Source organism: Furipterus horrens, unplaced genomic scaffold (assembly GCF_987537825.1).
Source record: "Furipterus horrens unplaced genomic scaffold, mFurHor1.1.pri manual_scaffold_7, whole genome shotgun sequence".
In the NCBI taxonomy this organism is placed as follows: Eukaryota; Metazoa; Chordata; class Mammalia; order Chiroptera; family Furipteridae; genus Furipterus; species Furipterus horrens.
The window spans coordinates 51,660,400-51,679,370 of NW_028327177.1; the positions used below are offsets into that span (position 1 = coordinate 51,660,400).

The window sequence follows — 18,971 nt, forward strand, 5'->3', positions numbered from 1 at the left end:
GGAATTGAACTGGAAACCTTTCACTTTGCGGGATGATGCCCAACCAGCAGAGTCACACTGGTTGGGGCAACATTTAATTAATTTTTATAAACCATATTTTTCAGTTAGAATCTGACCAGTGCTTACATAAATATTCATATTTTCATTTTCTTTTGTGTCCAATCTGTGAAATTTAAAAAAATTAAAAGATAGAAATAAAATCTTTCTTAAACATATTTCTGTTAAGCTATGACATAACTACATAAAAGTTAGTAATCCAGGGTTCAAATAACATTTCAAGAAAGTAGATTTTTGAAAAAATGACTCTGGTTGTGTAGGAGCTAAAGTATAGAAGAGAAAACTTGAGATCAGGCAGCTCTATAAGGAGATTTAGGTGATGGAAAAGTGAAAATCTATATGATATCCAATTGTTTGGTCTGGAGCAGAGTTCATACTTACTTGAGAGAGAGTAGTGGAACTTAAGTTCCCATTTATATCTGGCTTTTCTTTACATTTTGTTACCCATGTTATATTGTACAGCCTTTCAAGATAGAGACTCAATTTTGTCTGTTTCCTTTGTGAGCCTTATACATAAAATTTACCTCATAGAATCCTGAGTACTCAGGCACTTCAGTCCTCATCCAGGTCAACTTTTCTGTAGTGCAGTGACAGTTCAGGGGAACTTTTAACTCAAAAGTAAATTTCATTTTTCACATCTATGATGATTTTTGCTGAAAAAGGTGAGTGTAGTTTAAGAATAAGAAAGTCTTGAATTTTTAAAATATTTTTTATTTATTGTGTTGGTGCAAAATGGAAATTTGATTTGTATGTTTCAGTACATATATGCTTACTTATAGAGCATTGTGATTTTCATTGTATTTGCAATTGTTACTGTTTCTTTCATTTAGTAAAATAATGTTTATGGCTTGTCATGGATACTAAGTAGCCACAGAGTCCCTATGTGTTAGACATTGTGTATTCTGTTCATGTTTCTGGGTTGTTTGCAAATATTGTTTGCTGAGAGCTGATACGCTTTGTTCATATTTATTTAACAACATGTTAAGCATTCTCTGAGAAATTATGGAAAAGAAAACTTAGCTCTGTCTTAACCACAGTGAAAGACTGCTCTCAGAAAATGTTTCAATACCTTATATCCATCAACATGAGAAAAGATGATCAATAAGTGTGGGGAAAATTAAGTTTTTGTCCGGCATGAATGGCGGAGGGTGAGATGTGTAATTACTAGTATGCTTTTGTAGTCCTTGAATACACATTGCTAATAGTTAGATTTCAGGGTAGACATGGTTCTTTATGGTAGTCTTTTATAGAATAGATTTACTTTTGTGAAATCGTTCCTAATATTGCTAAAAAACAAAACAAAACAAAACAAACCAATGAATAAGTTATTTATCAAAGTTTGTAGCTTTTATTATCTTTCTTCTGTTGTAGGGATGAGGAACTTCTGGAATTGTTCTATAAGTTTTGGTTATTATGTCTCTTCTCCTTTAATAGATAGAATTCTTCCTTTTATTTCTGAAGCTGTTTGTTAAAGAAATTAGATTGTTCTGTCGAATGCTCATTTCTGAATTTAACTGATTGTTTTTTTTATATTGTTTATGTTTTTCTCTATAGCCCATATTACTTATTAATTGGTAACTGTACATAGAAGTAGATTTAGCCTCATTTTTTGGGAGGTAGGCAAGAATAGTCTGTAGATGGAATGTATAGTTTTAGTTGAAACAGACACTTCTGTCGATAGCAGAGTGGCAAATGATCAATGTATTTATGTTTATAGCCTTATTTATCTGTCACATTTCTTCTAATTAACATCTTTTGATGTCTAGATCCAATATTTTATTGCACAGTGATCATCTATATTTTTCTATAGTATTAACTAGAGTTTTTCTATAATAAAGGACATTCCTTCATCAGATATTGGTTATCCTGAAGTACAGTTCATGTACTCTGAAAACCACAGGACATTGAAGAACACAAATAAATGAAAAGATATACCCTGCCTATGGATTGGAAGGATTAGTGATATTAAAATGTACTTACTACCTAGAGCAATAAAGAGATTCAGTGCATTGTGTATCAAAATACCAATAGCATGTTTCTCAGAATTAGAAAAACTAGTCCTAAAACTTATATGGAACCACAAAAGACCTTGAATAGCCAAAGAAATTTTGAGGAAGAACAAAGTGAGAGGTATTTAGCTCTCTGATATCAAACTACTATAAAACTACAATAATCATAACAGTATGGTACTGGGATAAAAACAGAGCTGTTGATCAATGGAATAGAACAGAAAGTCCAGAAAGAAATTCCGTATTATATGGTAAATTAACCTGTGACAAAGGAGTCCAGGGTATACAATATGGTAAAGGTAGTCTCTTTTCAATAAATGTTGCTGGGAAAACTGGACTGATAAATGAAAATAGAAAAAATGAAATTGCACCACTCTGTAACACCATATATAAAAATAAATTCAAATAGATTAAAAATAAGCTCAAATGGATAAAAGACTTAAATGTGAGAAATCATAAAACTCCGAGGCCAGAACATAGACAGGAAACTCTTTGACATTGCTCTTAGTTATATCTTTTTAGCTATGTCTTTTCTGGCAAGGAAAACAAAAAATAAGACTACATCAAACTAAAAACATTATGTACTACAAAGGAAACCATCAATAAAACAAAAAGACAACCTACTGAATGGGAGAAGATACTTGTTAATGATATATCTGATGAGGGGTTAGTATCCAAAATATACAATATAAGGCACTCATACAACTTAACACAAACAAAAAAAAATTATTTAAAAATAGGCAGTTCTGGCTGGTGTGGCTCAGTGGATTGAGTACTAGCTTGCGAATTGAAGGATTGTCAGTTCAGTTCCCAGTCAGGGCACATGCCTGGGTTACTGGCTAGATCCCCAGTTGGGGGCGCACGAGAGGCAACCACAATTGATGTTTCTCTCCCTCATTCTCCCTCCCTTCCCCTCTCTCAAAAAATAAATAAATAAAATATTTAAAAATAAAAATGTGCAAAGGATATGAATAGACATTTCTCCAAAGGGGATGACATACAGATGACCAACAGACATGAAAAGGTGCTCAACATCATCATCAGGGGAATGCAAATTAAAACCACAATGAATTGTCACCTCACACCTGTCAGAATGGCTGTCATCAGTAAATCAACAAGTAACAAATGCTGGCAAGGATATGGAGGAAAGGGAACCTGTGTACACTGTTGGTGGGAGTGTAAATTATTGCAGCCGCCGTGAAAAATATGGAAATTCCTCAAAAATTTAAATATAGAGCTGCTCTATGATCTATTAGTTTCCTTTCTGAGTATCTATTCAAAAAACCAAAAACACTAATTTGAAAAGATATGTATGCCCCTGTGTTCATTGCAACATTAATAGTAATTAGGAGTGGTAGTGGTCACAATATGGAACCAACCTAGATATCTATCAGTAGATGAATGGAGTGTGTGTGTACAGGGGTGGACAAAAGTAGGTTTACAGTGTTTGGCTGGAAAAATACAAATAAATAATAATACAAGAATAAATTCTTGCTTCGTGTACTCAAAGTGTTAACTTACTTTTGCCCTCCCACCATACACATGTATAATGGAATGTTGTTTCTCAATAAAAAAGAATGAAATCTTGTCATTTGTGATAACGTGGATGGACCCTACAGGGTATTCTAAGTGAAACAAGTCAGAGAAAGACAAACACTATGTAATATCACTTATATGTAGACTGAAAAACAATTGAATAAGTAAAACAAAATATAAACTGACACATAAATATGGAGAACAAACTGATTGTTGCCAAAGGGAGGGTGTGGGGGAAGGGAAATAAAAAGAATTGAAGGGGTAAAAGAGAAAAATGGAATCACACGCTTAAAAAAACAAAGAAAAAGTACAGCAGGAACCAGCCTCTTTGAAGAGTATGGGAAGTTAGATGAATAGGTGATGCCAGTTGGTAGTTGTGCTGAGGAGGAAGTCTGCATGCTTATTTATTTACCTAGATTCTTGTAGGTTTTTTATAGAAAAAAAGAAGGGCCTATTGTTGATCCAGGGATATTTTTTTCACTGCCATCCCCACCCCACACCGTTCTGCCATCTTATCCCCCTTACTTAGTCTCGGAACTGTTTTTGTATTGTATTTAGAAAAATAAAGACTTAAAAATGGTCATAGAAAGTGGTAAAATAGGTGGGGGAAAATATTGGAATTTCTGAAGGGAAGAGTTAAATGTCAAGTCACTGAAGGTGATTACATGTTTTAGCAGTGCATTCATGTTTTTCATTTTTTTCTCTATCAAGCCATGGATTTTAACTCTGGTTGTACTACTCTTTCGCTACATGTCTTTGCAAAATAACTGAGCTTTCTTTTTATGCCACGGTTTGGTCATTTGACTGATGGGTGTAAAACGAACTTTTCTCATGGAAGGAATTGTGAGGGTATCATAGCTGGTAGTCTTTGGTTCGTTAAGTCAAGAATATCGGTATCTTTAAAGAGTAAAACAAAGGTGCAAGCTTGTATTTTGGAATTGTTTTTAAAAGATAAATGCCTTTTTTGTAGTTATTCTTTCAGAAAGTAGATATGGAGTTTGTATCATATATAGACATAAAATTTTCGTGTTGCCTGAATGTAAGTTTCATGAGTGAAGGCAATTTTCTCATATTGTTTTGTTTTATTCCCAAAACTGAGAAAATGCTCAGGACATATTAGATTCTCAAGTGATATTTATATTGAATGAATGTCGTAAACTGACCTGGTTTTAACCCTCTGGAATTTCTATTTACCAAGGTTTTGCCTTTATGGGCAAGCCGAGTAACCTTTGAATCCTACCACTCATTTGCAAAAGGAAACTGATAATATGGATATCTTACATGTTATGAAAATTATTAAAGTAATGCCTACAACACACCTGAGTATAATGACTGGTGTACAATGAATCACTCAAGTGTTAGTGGTAATTATTTTATGTTCCATGTACAATGGACATTTGGAATAAATACGAGTAATCTGTGGCTGTAAAGTCATAAGCCTGACATTTACTCAAACCACCATCGCTGGTAGACCCATGGGGAAATGCTGACTGATCTTACTAGTTAGATTTTTTTCTCTGTGCTCTTCTAGGGCAGTCCCTTGGTGGTAGCTGACATTAAATGGGGGTATATAGAGTGAAAAGGGAACTTCTGATTAAAGCTGTCTGTTTGATGGTCATAAACAATGATAATGGATGAAAACATGGGATGTCATATCAGGGTAGGTCAACAATTCCATCCTGTCATTAACTTCACTTAGAAGCTGTTAGATATGAGCTAAAGGACCAATAGTATAGTAGTCTCAAGTGTGCATAGATAGTAGATCCAAAACTTATCAGAACTATCCTTGAAATTGTTTACATTGTTCATGAAGTATATAGACAGGTTAATTCTCAAATAAATTTTGTTCACTTGGCTTTTTTTGTCAGCATCATTAATGATTGTGGTTTCTTAGGTAGAGCTGTTTTCTATGATGACTTATCAGATTAAAAGATTGGTTGTTTCAATGCACGTAGTAGCCACTACAACTTGTCAGAATTTCTTTCTCTTACTGTAAGTTTTATGGAACTGAGTAATGGCATTGAGGTCCTCTTTACTCTTTAATAATTTCTAAAGCCTCTGATGGATTGAGAGCACTATTGACTCAGATCATGAAGAGAAAAAGAAAGATTGATGGACTGTTCCATAATGAAGGAGAGTAATAGATTTACAACTAAATCCAATATATGATGCTGAATTGGATCCTGAAAGGGGGAAACACTATAATGGATATTATTGGGGCAATGATTTGCATGTGGACTGTGGATTAGATACTAATGTTGCATCAGTGTTAAATTTAATGATTTGATAAATATACTGCAGCTATGTATGAGAAAATCCTGGCTGTTAGCAAACACATAAGACGTTTGTCTGCTAATTACTTTCAGATAGTTAAGGGGAAATTCATATATAGAGAGAGGTGTATGGGTTATGAAGTGTCTCAAATGATAAAGCAAATGGCTAAAGTTGAAACTCAGTAATAGTTAAAGACAGTGTTTAAATATAATTTAAATAATACTAGCAAGCATGTAACAATATGATATTAAAAGCATAGAGTCAACTGGTTGACCAAGTATATTGTCTGAGGAGTATAAATTGGTAAATGAATCAATTCTAAGTCTTAAAATATTTGAATGCTTTGGCACAGCAATTTTACTTGTGCGAATCCACTTTATGGAAATAATCATAAGCATAAGAAAAATGTATATCTGTGAGATAAAAACACCAAACCCTGGGAGTTAGTAAGTATATAAATTATGGTGAATTTACAAGTTGGAATGCTTTTTGGACATCAGTATTAATGTTTATGAAACATTTGTAATACTGGGGAAAAATTATTAAGTAATGTAAGTCAGGATATACTGGGTCATGCTCTGGTATGAAATACTCAAACTTTTAGTGACTTGTAACAATATTTTTTTTCACCCTACAGGGATTGGCAAGGGACGTTGCTTACTGTTACTCACCCAGGGGCCCAGCTCTGTTACCTGAAGGCTATGAAATCCTATATTCGTCATTTTAATCTGTTGACTTCCTAGCCATTTTCCTTTATTCATTAAAAGCTTTGGTGCTATTCGTGGCCAGGTGGCTCAGGTGGTTGGAGTGTCATCTCATACACCAAAAGGTTGCGGGTTTGATCCCCAGTTAGGGCCCATACCTAGGTTGTAGGTTAGATCTCCAGTCTGGGGTGGGGAGTGTGTGGAGGCAACCAGTCGATGTTTCTGTATCTCTTCTCTCCCCCTTCTTCGCTCTTTAAACAATAAACATATCCTCACAGGAGGATTAAAAAAAGGGTTTGGTGCTAATCTGTAGTATAATAGGAGCATCTTATATCTGTTAGCTAGGTGGAATGGGAGTATCTGTTTTGTTGGGCCAAGTCATTGAGTCTGCATTTGTAGAGTATCTGAATCACCTATAAATGATACTAGTGGGCTGATGAATGAAATGGAGCCTTATTGTCGTGGAGATGATGTTGAAAAATCTAGGGCTCACTCTTTGAGAACCTGAAGAAATTCTGTGGTAGATGTCAACCATGTGACTTAATAGCAGTTTTAACAAGGATATAGAATAATCTTTTACTAATATAGAATTATTCATTTATTGTTATTTAGAAAATATTTTAGGACTAGTTCTTAGGAATGCACAGCCCTTGCTTTAAAGAAGCATGCTATTCAGTAGAAGGGAGAAATATGAACAGAAACATCAAAATATATGCAAGCATAGAAATACAAAGTACACAGCACAGTTAATGATATGATTGTGATTAAATCTATGAAAGAAAATGTTGGGCTGGGAAGTAGGCAAGGGAGAAGGAGTAATAATAGCAGATAGAGGAAGGAGGGTGTTAAGTAGGGATGGTGAAGGCTCAGACTTTAAACTGTTTTGTTCATGGAGTTTAAGCGATGTGATATTTGGGATTTGTGGGGAGGAAGAGAATGGTTAAGTTGTGGTGGAAAGAAAGAAGCCATGTAATTTTCGCTGTCTTATTGGATGTTTTTGTACTCGTTAAAGGGAAGAGAGAAAATTGGACTGCCTGGGTTTGATAACTGATATCATTATTTATGTCCTTAATTCTTAGTTTTTAATCTGTAATATGAGAATGATAATATATATTATCTGCCCACCACAAAGATTCTTGAGGATCAAATGAAAGAATTTCACTTAATAAAACATTTAGAATAAGTTATGGAATATAGTCATTACTCATAAAAGGCAGTTGCTGTAAAAAATTAATCACAGCTGGTACAGCAGAAAACTCGATTAGCTGAGCATTTAGAATGGTCTTTTCGAAGGTAGTGTGGATGTTGGTGGACTAGAGATAGAGATAGAGGTGATGTGGAGCAGGTTGTTAAAAGCTTTTGTGTAAAAATTCAGAATCAATAAGGGCCTGTGAGGAAGATGAAAGATCTAGTATAGCACTTGAGAGGTCTGTGAGGAAGATGAAAGATCTAGTATAGCACTTGAGAGGTCAGGTGAATGTAGATTCCATCAACAAAAAGATACAATTAAAAAAGGAGTAGGTTAGGAGGCAGAAAAAAATGAGTTCAGTTTTAGAAACAGTAATAATGAAATGCATATGGAAAATTTGGAGTTTGAGAGGGGTTGGATAAATAACATAGGTTCTATGGAGAGATTTTGGCTAATTTTGGGAATCAACAGTGGTGGTAACTGCAGCCATGGGGATAGGTGAGCTACAAGAGTGAAGAGGGATGGTTGAGATCCCACATGAACACTGGAGAGTCAGCAAAGGAGGAAGAGCCTAAAAAGGGATACTAGGGTTATTTACTGAATTCTCTTTCTTTTTGTAAATTTTATTTATTTATTTTTAGAGAGGAAAGGAGAAGGAGAGAGAGAAAAAGAGGGGGGGGGAGAGAAAGATCATTTTGTTTTTCCACTTATTTATGCAGGTCATTTTATTTTTCCACTTATTTATGCATTCATTGCTTGATGTATGTGTCCTGACTGGGAATTGAACCCTCATCCTTGGCGTATCGGAACAAGGCTCTAACCAACTGAGCAACCAGTTAGGGTCTATTGAATTCTTAATTATCTACCTAGCGCCATACTGATATATTAACTTTTTTTTCCTTGCTTAATTGTCATAGTATTCCTATGATGTGGGATACTCTTACTGGGTAAGAAATTACCACAATTTTAATTGTTTAAAACAATACAAATATTATTTCACAGTTTCTAGTCATGGCTGGCTGGTTCCTCTACTTCAGGGTCTCACACAAGACTGCAGTGAAGGTGTTGGCCAGGGCTAGGGTCTTATCTAAGGCTTGACTGAGGAATGATCTGTTTTCAAGCTCTTGTGGTTGTCAGATTCTGTTCCTTGCAAGACTGAGACCTTCAGCTTCTTGTTGGGTTTTGGCCAGAGCCTAACTTCATTTTCTTGCCATGTGGGCCTCTCATGGCAGCTCATTACTTCATCAAAGCTGGCAAGCGAGGGAGTCAGTTGGCAAGGTGGAAGCTATAATCTAGAGTAGCAATCATGTGGCATTTCATCAACTTCACCAGGTTTCATTGATTGGAAGCAGTTCATAGGCCTTGCTCACACCAAGGGTGAAGGGAGTCAGGATTTCACTTGAGTATGGGTAATTGGAGGTGGAGAGGTCTTTAAGGTACCATTTTTATTCCCGTTTTACAAACAAAGAAACTTCGATAGTTAAGTAACTTGCTCAAGTAATGGGGCCAGATCAAACTCAGGCAGTCTGGTTCCACAACCTGGAATCTTACCATTATATTTTAAGGAATGAAAAATGGTAGTAGGGTTTGGCAGTTTGAGGAGTTCTTTGGAGACTTTTGTTTGATGTCTTTTAATGGAGTGATGTGGGTTGATATCACATGCTTGTGGTTTCACTGAATGTGCAGGTAGGAAAGAGACAGAGTAGAGATTACTCTTTCAGTAGGTAATTTTAAAAGGAAGAGAACAGTAATCACAGATTATTGTCACATACTGAATTATTCTGTCTGTAATAATCCAGAAATTTTTCTTTTTCAGTTCACTGAGTTTAACCAGTAATGCCATTCAGTTGCCAATATCAAGCAAAGCAAACATAAGTTCGTTTTAATCTGCTTTGTTAAGAAAAGCAGTAGCCCTTTTCACAGTGCCTGACGGTAAGTAACAGTTCCTACCTTCACAATAGAGATTTCAGTAGATCTATAGTAGTCTAAGGCATTTAAAATAATGATTTGGGAAGCATTAACTTTTAAGACTTTTTTTTTTTTTGCTTTTTTATCTTTTCCTGGTAATTTTACTTTTCCTGTTGAAAGAATATAAAAATGCTTACTACTTTCTGGAAATTTATTTATTGTTGTCTTTTACCACTTTTATTAATTTTAGGGATTTTTACCTCCAATTAAAAATAAATTAAATGCTAGATATTGAAATCTTTCTCTTTATTTTATAGATGAGGAAGTTTTATTTTATATATGAGGTTTTGATGTTGACAGCTAGTTAAATGGCAAATTTTTAAATATTCTGATTTCCAGACTCCATTGTTAATGAGGTCATGAAATTGTTAGGGACAGAGTTTCTTATACGGAGGATTTCTAAGTGAAGAGTGGAGAGGGAACTCAAGGGCAGCTGAGTAAAAGGAAGTGAACTAACTGATTTTCCCTAACTTGCCAAGTTAATGGCTACTTTTCTTCTTTTTTTTAAGTATATTTTATTGATTATTTTGTTACAGTAGTCCTAATTTGTTTCCCTTTCCTTCCCTCTGCCCAGTAGCCCCCTTCCAGCAATCCCACCTCCTTAGTTCATGTCCATGGATCGTGAATATAAGTTCTTCGGCTTCATCCTTTCCTATATTCTTATTATCTTCCCCGTGTCTATTTTGTACCAACCAATTATGCTTCTTAATCCCTGCACCATTTCTGCATTTCTCCCCCTGCCCCTTCCCAGCTGATAACCCTCCAAGTGATCCCATACCTATGATGCTGTTCCTATTCTGGTTTGCTTAGTTGGATTTTGTTTTTATTTTTTAGATTCAGTTGTTGATAGTTGTGAGTTTGTTGTCATTTTAGTATTCATAGTTTTGATCTTCTTTTAAGTAAGTCCCTTTGACACTTCATATAATAATAGTCTGGTGATGAAGAACTCCTTTAGCTTTACCTTGTCTGGGCACTTTATCTGCCCTTCCATTCTAAATGATAGCTTTGCTGGATAGAGTAGTCTTGGTTGTAGGTCCTTGCTTTTCATCACCTTGAATACTTCTTACCAGTCCCTTCTTGCCTGCAAAGTTCCTTTTAAGAAATCAGCTGATAGTCTTATAGGCACGCCTTTGTAGGTAACTATCTGCTTTTCTCTTGCTGCTTTTAAGATTCTCACTTTATCCTTAACGTTTGGCATTTTAATTATGATGTGTCTTGGTGTGATCCTCTTTGGGTCTAGCTTGTATGGGACTCTCTGTGCTTCCTGGACTTGTATGTCTATTTCCTTCACCAGATTTGGAGAGTTTTCCTTCATTATTTTTCCACAAAAGTTTTCAATTTCTTGCTCTTCATCTTCTCCTTCTGGCAACCTTATGGTTCAGACATTGGCCTGCTTATAGCTGTCCCATAGGTTCCTATGTCTCTCCTCATTTTTTTCAATTCTTGTTTCCTCATTCTGTACTGGCTGACTTTTTTTTTTCCTTATGTTCCATATCATTGATTTGAACCCTGGTTTCAGTCCCTTCATCATTGGTTTTGTGTGGATTTTCCTTTGTTTCATTTAGCATAGCCTTCACTTCTTCCCTTATGCATCTGCCATACTTAAGCATATCTGTGAAGCCTGTGAGCATCTTTATCACCAGTGTTTTGAACTCTGCAACTGTTATGTTGGCTATCTCCTTATTGCTTAGTTCTCCCACTGGAACCTCGATTCGTTCCCCCTTTTGGGCCATACTGCTCTGTCTCCTCATCTTGGCAGGCTCCTGTGTTTGTTTGCCTCTGTCTTAAGTAGAGCTGTCACTCCTGTTATGTTGTAAGGGGTGGAGCCTTAGGTATTTGTCAGTAGTGGGCGACCCATTTCACCACGTTGTGGCACTGTTTCTGGGGGAGGTGTCCGAGAGGGAACAATGCTACTTTCCCAGCACTCACCCCTTTTCCAGGCACTTCTCCCACTTTGTATGGGACTGGTGCCTCTCTAGCTGTTGCCCTGGCTGTCGTCCCAGAGTGGGTGGGTCTGCGGACGTTCGAGGACTGTGGGGGCCTTTTAAACAAGCGGACTCTGCTGAGAGACTGGCAGTTTCTTCCTCCGCCCCAACCCCCACTGGTTTGCACAGTCAAAAGCAATGAGGCTTGATTTTCCCCAGAGCTGGGACAGTGAGCTGCGTGGTCTGGTGAGGAGCTGGGACCGGTTCCCAGGTGTCCCTCCTGACTTTTTAAAACGCGTAATGGCGCTTTCTGCCAGCTTGCTGCTGTTACCGCTGCTGCTGCCACCACCACACTGTGTCCTCTCTGCCCCGGCTCCACCCCTCCTGCCTGTCCGGATGAGTATTTCTTCTTTATATCTTTGTTTGCTGGGCTTCCATGCACTTTGATTTTCTGGAACTTCTGGTTGTCTCTAGTTTTGAGGTAGTTGTATTCCTTCTTTTTTGTGGAGGGAGATGCAGCATGTCTGTCTAGGTCTCCATCTTAGCCGGAAGTCTTTTTTTTTTTTTCTGTTCATAAGTTTAACCTTAGACTTTATTATTGTTATAAGGAAAACGTGGGTAAGAACTTTTGGAGTTAGAAAGATGTTTGACCAAATTTTTAACTTTTGTATTTAGTTTTATTCTTAATGTAGAACAGTATATGTACACATAACTTTTTAAACCACTGGCCTCTTTCTTTAAATTATTTATTTTATGGCAAAACAGTTATGTTTTTTACTAATTTCTTTTTATTTGTTTTTAAGCAACAAGTTTACTAAATTGTCCACTTAGTCATCATAAACATAAAAACCTGTTTTTTAAAATTATTGATATAGTATAACTGCTGTGCCTTGTGTGAGGATATTTGTGTTTTAAATTTGACTACTTTTCTTGTCTCTCTCTCTCTCTCTCTCTTAGTAACCGTATCAAAGTGTGAGGTATAAGCCTACGGAATCCAGAGAAATCATCATGAAGTTATATGTTTTTCTGGTTAACACTGGAACTACCCTAACATTTGACACTGAACTTACAGTGCAAACGTGAGCTGTATTTCATATTTTTTCTCATCAGCTTTGCATTTTGTGCATGCAAAAGTTAACAGGAGTGATTTGATTTTGTGAAAAGAATTCCTTTGTTAATGAAAGTAGTAAAATAGCAAGTCTTAAATACAGTATTTCATTCTAGTATATTGTTATCTTTCTCTAAAGTGCTAAATTTAAAATCATAAGTTGTGCTTTATTCTGATGTGTGACCATATTATTCACAATAAACAACTCTCCCACAAACAAACATACTGATTTCAAACCAAAGTTATCAACTAGAAGTTTTCATAGCTGATTGCCATCTAAGTTTTGTAGGGCACTGCTAAGGGGATTATTGCTAGCTTATATAAAGCAACATGTATCAGTCACATATTTTTTCGTGTTTTTTAAAATTCTCTTGTATGAATAAAGACAGCGGTATAGTACTTTTAGCCAAATTAGTGGGACTCATGTCTAATAATTCTCCAGCTGCACAGGGCTTTCAAATATTTGACTAATGAATGGCTCTTATATTTGTAAAAGGTGGGGAGGGGTCTCGGGGGAGGAAAGATGTATTTTGAGGCCAAACAGGAATGAAATAGAGATTACCAAATACAGGGTCAGGCAAAAGTAGGTTTACAGTTGTGAGTACAGGACACCCAGAGTTTATTTGTGTACTGTTATTTATTATTTTCCATATCAACAACTGCAAACCTACTTTTTCTCTACCCTGTATTTCCAAACTTGCTAATGTTTTTATGGTGGCCATAATACAGAGACTTGATAGCAATATAGAACAAATAAATATGACACTGAAAATATTATAAATAATTTGTGCAATTAATAATCTTAGTTCTAAAAACGGAACTGAATTTTTTTAAATGTTCTTATAAAATATGATTTTACCTGTAAATGAGTTGTCTTTTTTAAAGATAGGGAAAGGAAACAATTTTCGTATGGTTTAGACTTAATACACGGTTTTGTAATGTGATGTGGAGATTAAGGCACGTCCTGTGTTCTGAGGATTTTTAACAGACGTGATACTAATTTGAGCATATTCCTTTGCTACTATATAAAGAGCACAAAAATAAATGTCTGCTATCTGTATTTTATAGACTCACTTTTAGATGGGGCATGTCAGTGATTTATTCACCTAAAGTCAGCTAGTTAATTACGAAATCCAATTCCAGAGATAAAGAAGCTTATATTTTTACTATTATTTTGGTGCAGAATTTAAAGAGTGAAATCTGTTAATCCATCAGATATTTTTACATAGTGCTACTTTGATAATACAAATGTTTGTCATTGGGCTAATGTACATAACTGATTTTTTACTTTTTATTAAAGTGTGGCAGATCTTAAACATGCTATTCATAGCAAATACAAGATTGCTATTCAGCACCAGGTGCTGGTGGTTAATGGAGGAGAGTGTATGGCTGCAGATAGAAGAGTGTGCACCTACAGTGCTGGGACGGTAGGTGTCTTAACAGCTTTTTCATTCGAACATGCTCCAGCTTCATATCAGATAGGAAATTGGGAATTCAGCATTCAGAAATAAGATTTATCTGCTTCATGTATTGAGGGCAATGTGCATGTTTAGTATTTGTAACATTTTACTTTAGTTTTTTTTTTTTTTTTTTTTTTTGCATTTTTACTTCTATAGGACACAAATCCAATTTTTCTTTTTAACAAAGAAATGATCTTATGTGAACTTCCACCTGCTATTCCTAAAACTACCTTTTCAACAGAAAATGACATGGAAATAAAAGTTGAAGAGTCTCTTATGATGCCTGCAGTTTTTCACACTGTTGCTTCAAGGACACAGCTTGCAGTGGTGAGATATAAGTATTTTTTGAGATATAATAATATTTATTTACATCTAGCACAATCTAAAATTAAAAGTTGGTGCTTCTAACAAAAATAAGTCTTACACGTGTACTTGGTAATATTTTCATGAGTTATTAATATTAGGTGTTAGTGAACATTCTGACAAATGTATTATCTCTAAAAGCATTCAGATCTAAGCAAAGTATTCTGAATTACAGAGGAAACATAAAAAATATGAAAAATAATAACTTTAAAAATATGTATATTTTGTTATCTATATCTGGTTTTTAAATTTAAGGACCATACATTATTAGTTATTCTATATTGTCATTCAATGACAAGATCTTAGAGTAGAAAGTGGTTTTAAATGTGATTTGTTCAACTTCTTTTCTAAATGATGGCTTGCAGATGACTTCTGAACATAGCTTTAATCAATAAAGTAACTATGTTAGAATAGACATAAACAAAGAGCTTAAGTAAATATTTAAAATGTGATTCTTTTTCCCCTATTCATATTTAGGTCCTAGAGGAAAACGAATTTTTTTTCCAATACATTCCTTTTGTATTATAGTCTCCAGGGATTATTTTCCAATCATCGGTTTTCCTTTTCATTTGCTAGTACTTGACTATTCAGCTGCGAAGAGAGGGGGGGTCTGCTGCATGGGCAACAGCAGACCCTCCATATCACCCTGCCCAGGCTCTGTAGCTTCAGCGTCATTGGAGAGGACACTCCAGCGTCATCGCAAGATGTCGATTCAACATGGGAGGAGACAGATACCGTGTCACTCCCGAGTCGGACTGCACAACAATTCTCGGCGGTGCAGATAGACTCTTAAGAAGCTACACCATCGTCTCTCGAGACGGACGGCTGCCGACGACTTGACTATAATATTGACAAGAAGCTATCACATTTTACCTTCAGACATGAAAAAAATGCTCTTTTAAAATACACCAACAGTATTTACTTTTTGCTTTTTTATTTTAAATCTAGCAGTTTGGTTTAATGTAACATGTACATTTGTGCAACTACCCATTTTTCACATAGGATACAGCATAAAAAGAAAATACCTTCATCTTTCTGGGACATACTTAATAAGCATTAAAGGGTCCTGAAATGTTTTTGAGAAGCCAACATTATTTTTGTAAACTTCTATAATAGAGTTGTAGATTTTTTTAAGGATTATTAACAAAACAAGAATACTAGTGTACAAATATTGGTGTACAAAACTTTAGGCTACACAATTGTGTGTCATTTAAAAAGTAACAAAGTTTTGAATTGGTTGAGAAATAGATACTACACATTAATGTATTAGATAAAAATATAAAGGGTAAAATGTGATATATAATTTTAAGTGATCAGAGAGAAATCAAATAAAACTAGATTAAACAAAGGTATAATATTAAAAACACATTACATTAAAACAATTAAAAAATTGATATGCCCGGAAGTAGTAGGCAGGTAAATTGTAGAAAAAATAAAAATAGCAATATTAATATTTCACAAGATGACTGTTAAATCATTAAACAAGGCAAAGTGAAATTAATAATAAAATAATTTGTGAAGATGATAAGTCAAATCTGTATTTGTCTATTAACACAGACTATGTGATGATAATTGTTCCACAAGAATGTAATACAACTTAATGATGTACACTGGTGTTTATAGCAGCATTATTTACTTCAGCCAAATGGTGGGAACGACCCAAATGTCCATTAATGGATGAATGGATAAACAAAATATTGTATATACAATGGAATGTTATTTAGCCTTAAACAGGAGGTACAGTCTGATATGAGCTACAACATGGATGGACCTTTAAGACAGTATTCTAAGTGAAATAAAACATGAAAAGACAATAAATATTGTATAATTTCAATTATATGAGGTACTTAGAATAGTCAAATTCATAGAGGCTGAAATAGAATACTGGTTACCAGGGGCAGACTGGGGGGTGAGGGGAACGTTGAATTAATTGTTTAATGGATACAGTTTCAGTTTCAGTTTCAGTGTGGGATGATGAAAAAATTCTGGAGATTGTTGCTGGTAATAATGGTGTGAATGACTTAATGCTACTGAACTTTATGTACACTTAAAAATGTGTTAAAGTTGTAAATTTCATGTGTATTTTACCACAATAATTTTAAAAATGGGAATTTTATTTAATTCATTTTTTCATAATCAGCTCTTGTTGAATAGATTTAATACTCTTTATCCTGAAAATACAGAATATACATTTTTTCTTACAGATAAAACCCAGAAGAGTATTGAAACAATAATATATCAATAGAAATGAGGCTACAATATAGGAACGCAAGATGGTACAATATTGGGGATGTATTTATTTAGCTAATTGTCTCAATCATTAATACTTTATAGGAGAAAACATATAGGGTCAGAGTAATGTTGTCCAGAAGAAGCATTTGTTAAAATTTCAGCACTTTTCCTAATAAATGAAATAGAAGGAAACAAAATAAATGTAACAGACTTAACCAAATATAAAAAGATAACAGCTTTCAAATTAATGAAATGCTAGAGCCCTTTTTGCCTAAATCAGAAACAATCTATTCAGTATTGTTTTGGAGCTTCTGGGGTATGTACTAAAATAAGAAAATGAAGTAAGTGGTAACATTAATGGAAAAGAAAAATTCAAATTTAATACAAACCTATTAGAAGGAATTTTGGTATGGTGGCTGGATCTGTGATAAATATTTAATTGAATTAGCCCTGCTTTGTAATGGAAATGGGAAATATTGTACATTCAATCTCAGTAACAAAAAATGTACATAAAATTCTATTCAAGAATATTAATTACAAACAAAGACATTTTTAACATTAATGATAATATTAATACATTCAGTAATGAATTACAGTTAAAATTTTCATGATGATGAAGCATTTTTGCTTGGGGTGTGGGACTAGGGAGAACTTTGAGTTATTTGGTTTTGTTGTAGATAAAATGGACTTCAAGTTCATGTGTAAGGATCAAGGTCCAAGAATAGCCAAGAACGTTTTGAGAAAGAAGACTGGAAGGTAGTGGAAAGAATGTATCTTCTTAGATTTCAAAACACTGAAAAATATTCTAACCAAAACAGTGACTTAAGTCAAACAATTTATTAGTATATAAAGAATTAGAGGCACTATAATTTAATAGCAAGTGTGTGGTCTTCTAGAGTAATATTGCTTGAGTTTAAATCTGGTCATCCTAATTACTTGTTGTGTGACCTTGAACTCAATTTTCCTTTGTTAGTAAAATAATAGGTTTTTGTTTATTGAGCTATATGCGTACACATTCATTTTTTTAAAGTATATTTTATTGATTATGTTGTTATAGTAGTCCCTATTTTTTTTTCCCTTTGCTCCCCTCTGCCCAGTACCCCACTTCCTTCTAGCAATCCCACCCTGCTTAGTTCATGTCCATGGGTTGTGCATATAAGTTCTTTGGCTTCACCCTTTCCTATATTATTCTTCCCCCTGTCTGTTTCGTACCTACCAATTATGTTTCTTAATCCCTGTACCATTTTTCCATTTCTCCCTCTTCCCCCTTCCAGTTGATAAACCTCCAAATGATTCCCATACCTATGATTCTGCTCCTATTCTGGTTTGTGTAGTTGGATTTTGTTTTTGTTTTTTAGATTCAGTTGTTGATAGTTGTGAGTTTGTTGTCATTTTAGTGTTCATAGTTTTGATCTTCTTTTTCTTAAGTCTCGTTGACATTTCATATAATAATGACTTGGTGATGATGAACCCTTTTAGCTTTACCTTGTCTGGGAAGCACTTTATCTGCCCTTCCATTCTAAATGATAGCTTTGCTGGATAGAGTAGTCTTGGTTGTAGGTTCTCGCTTTTCATCACCTTGAATACTTCTTGCCAGTCCCTTCTTGCCTGCAAAGCTTCTTTTGAGAAATCAGCCAACAGTCTTATAGGCACGCCTTTGTAGGTAACTATCTGCTTTTCTCTTGCTGCTTTTAAGATACTCACTTTATCTTGAACCTTTGGCATTTTAATTTTGTTGTGTCTTGGTGTGGTCCTCTTTGGGTCTAGCTTGTATGGGACTCTCTGTGCTTCCTGGACTTATATGTTTATTTCCTTCACCAAATTTGGGAAGTTTTCCTTCATTATTTTTTCACATAAGCTTTTGATTTCTTGTTCTTCTCCTTCTGGTACCCCTGTGATTTGGATGTTGGCACGTTTAAAGTTGTCCCAGAGGTTCCTAAGCCTCTCCTCATTTTTTCAGTTCTTGTTTCCTCATTCTGTACTGTCTGACTGTTTTTTCTTCCTTATGTTCTAAATCATTGATTTGAACCCCGGTTTCCTTCCCTTCACCACTGGTTTTGTATGGACTTTCCTTCATTTCATTTAGCATAGCCTTTACTTCTTCCCTTATGCGTTTGCCATACTTAAGGATATCTGTCAAGTCTGT

At 34.9% G+C, this 18,971-nt stretch overlaps 1 protein-coding gene across 4 annotated transcripts in view; it reads left to right on the plus strand.

The window, feature by feature from the left end:
* Positions 1 to 18,971, plus strand: part of RB1CC1 (RB1 inducible coiled-coil 1) — an 82,565-nt gene that overhangs the window by 12,060 nt on the left and 51,534 nt on the right. For 3 of the 4 annotated variants that reach the window (XM_090283704.1, XM_090283705.1, XM_090283707.1), the window contains exons 2-5: positions 9,586 to 9,701; positions 12,620 to 12,741; positions 14,071 to 14,197; positions 14,387 to 14,557. In XM_090283704.1, the coding sequence (XP_090139830.1) occupies positions 12,671 to 12,741; positions 14,071 to 14,197; positions 14,387 to 14,557 (369 nt within the window). In that variant the 5' untranslated portion in view covers positions 9,586 to 9,701; positions 12,620 to 12,670. Of the gene's footprint in view, positions 1 to 9,585; positions 9,702 to 12,619; positions 12,742 to 14,070; positions 14,198 to 14,386; positions 14,558 to 18,971 lie in introns of those variants that run through there. The other variant, XM_090283706.1, reaches the window with a different exon arrangement.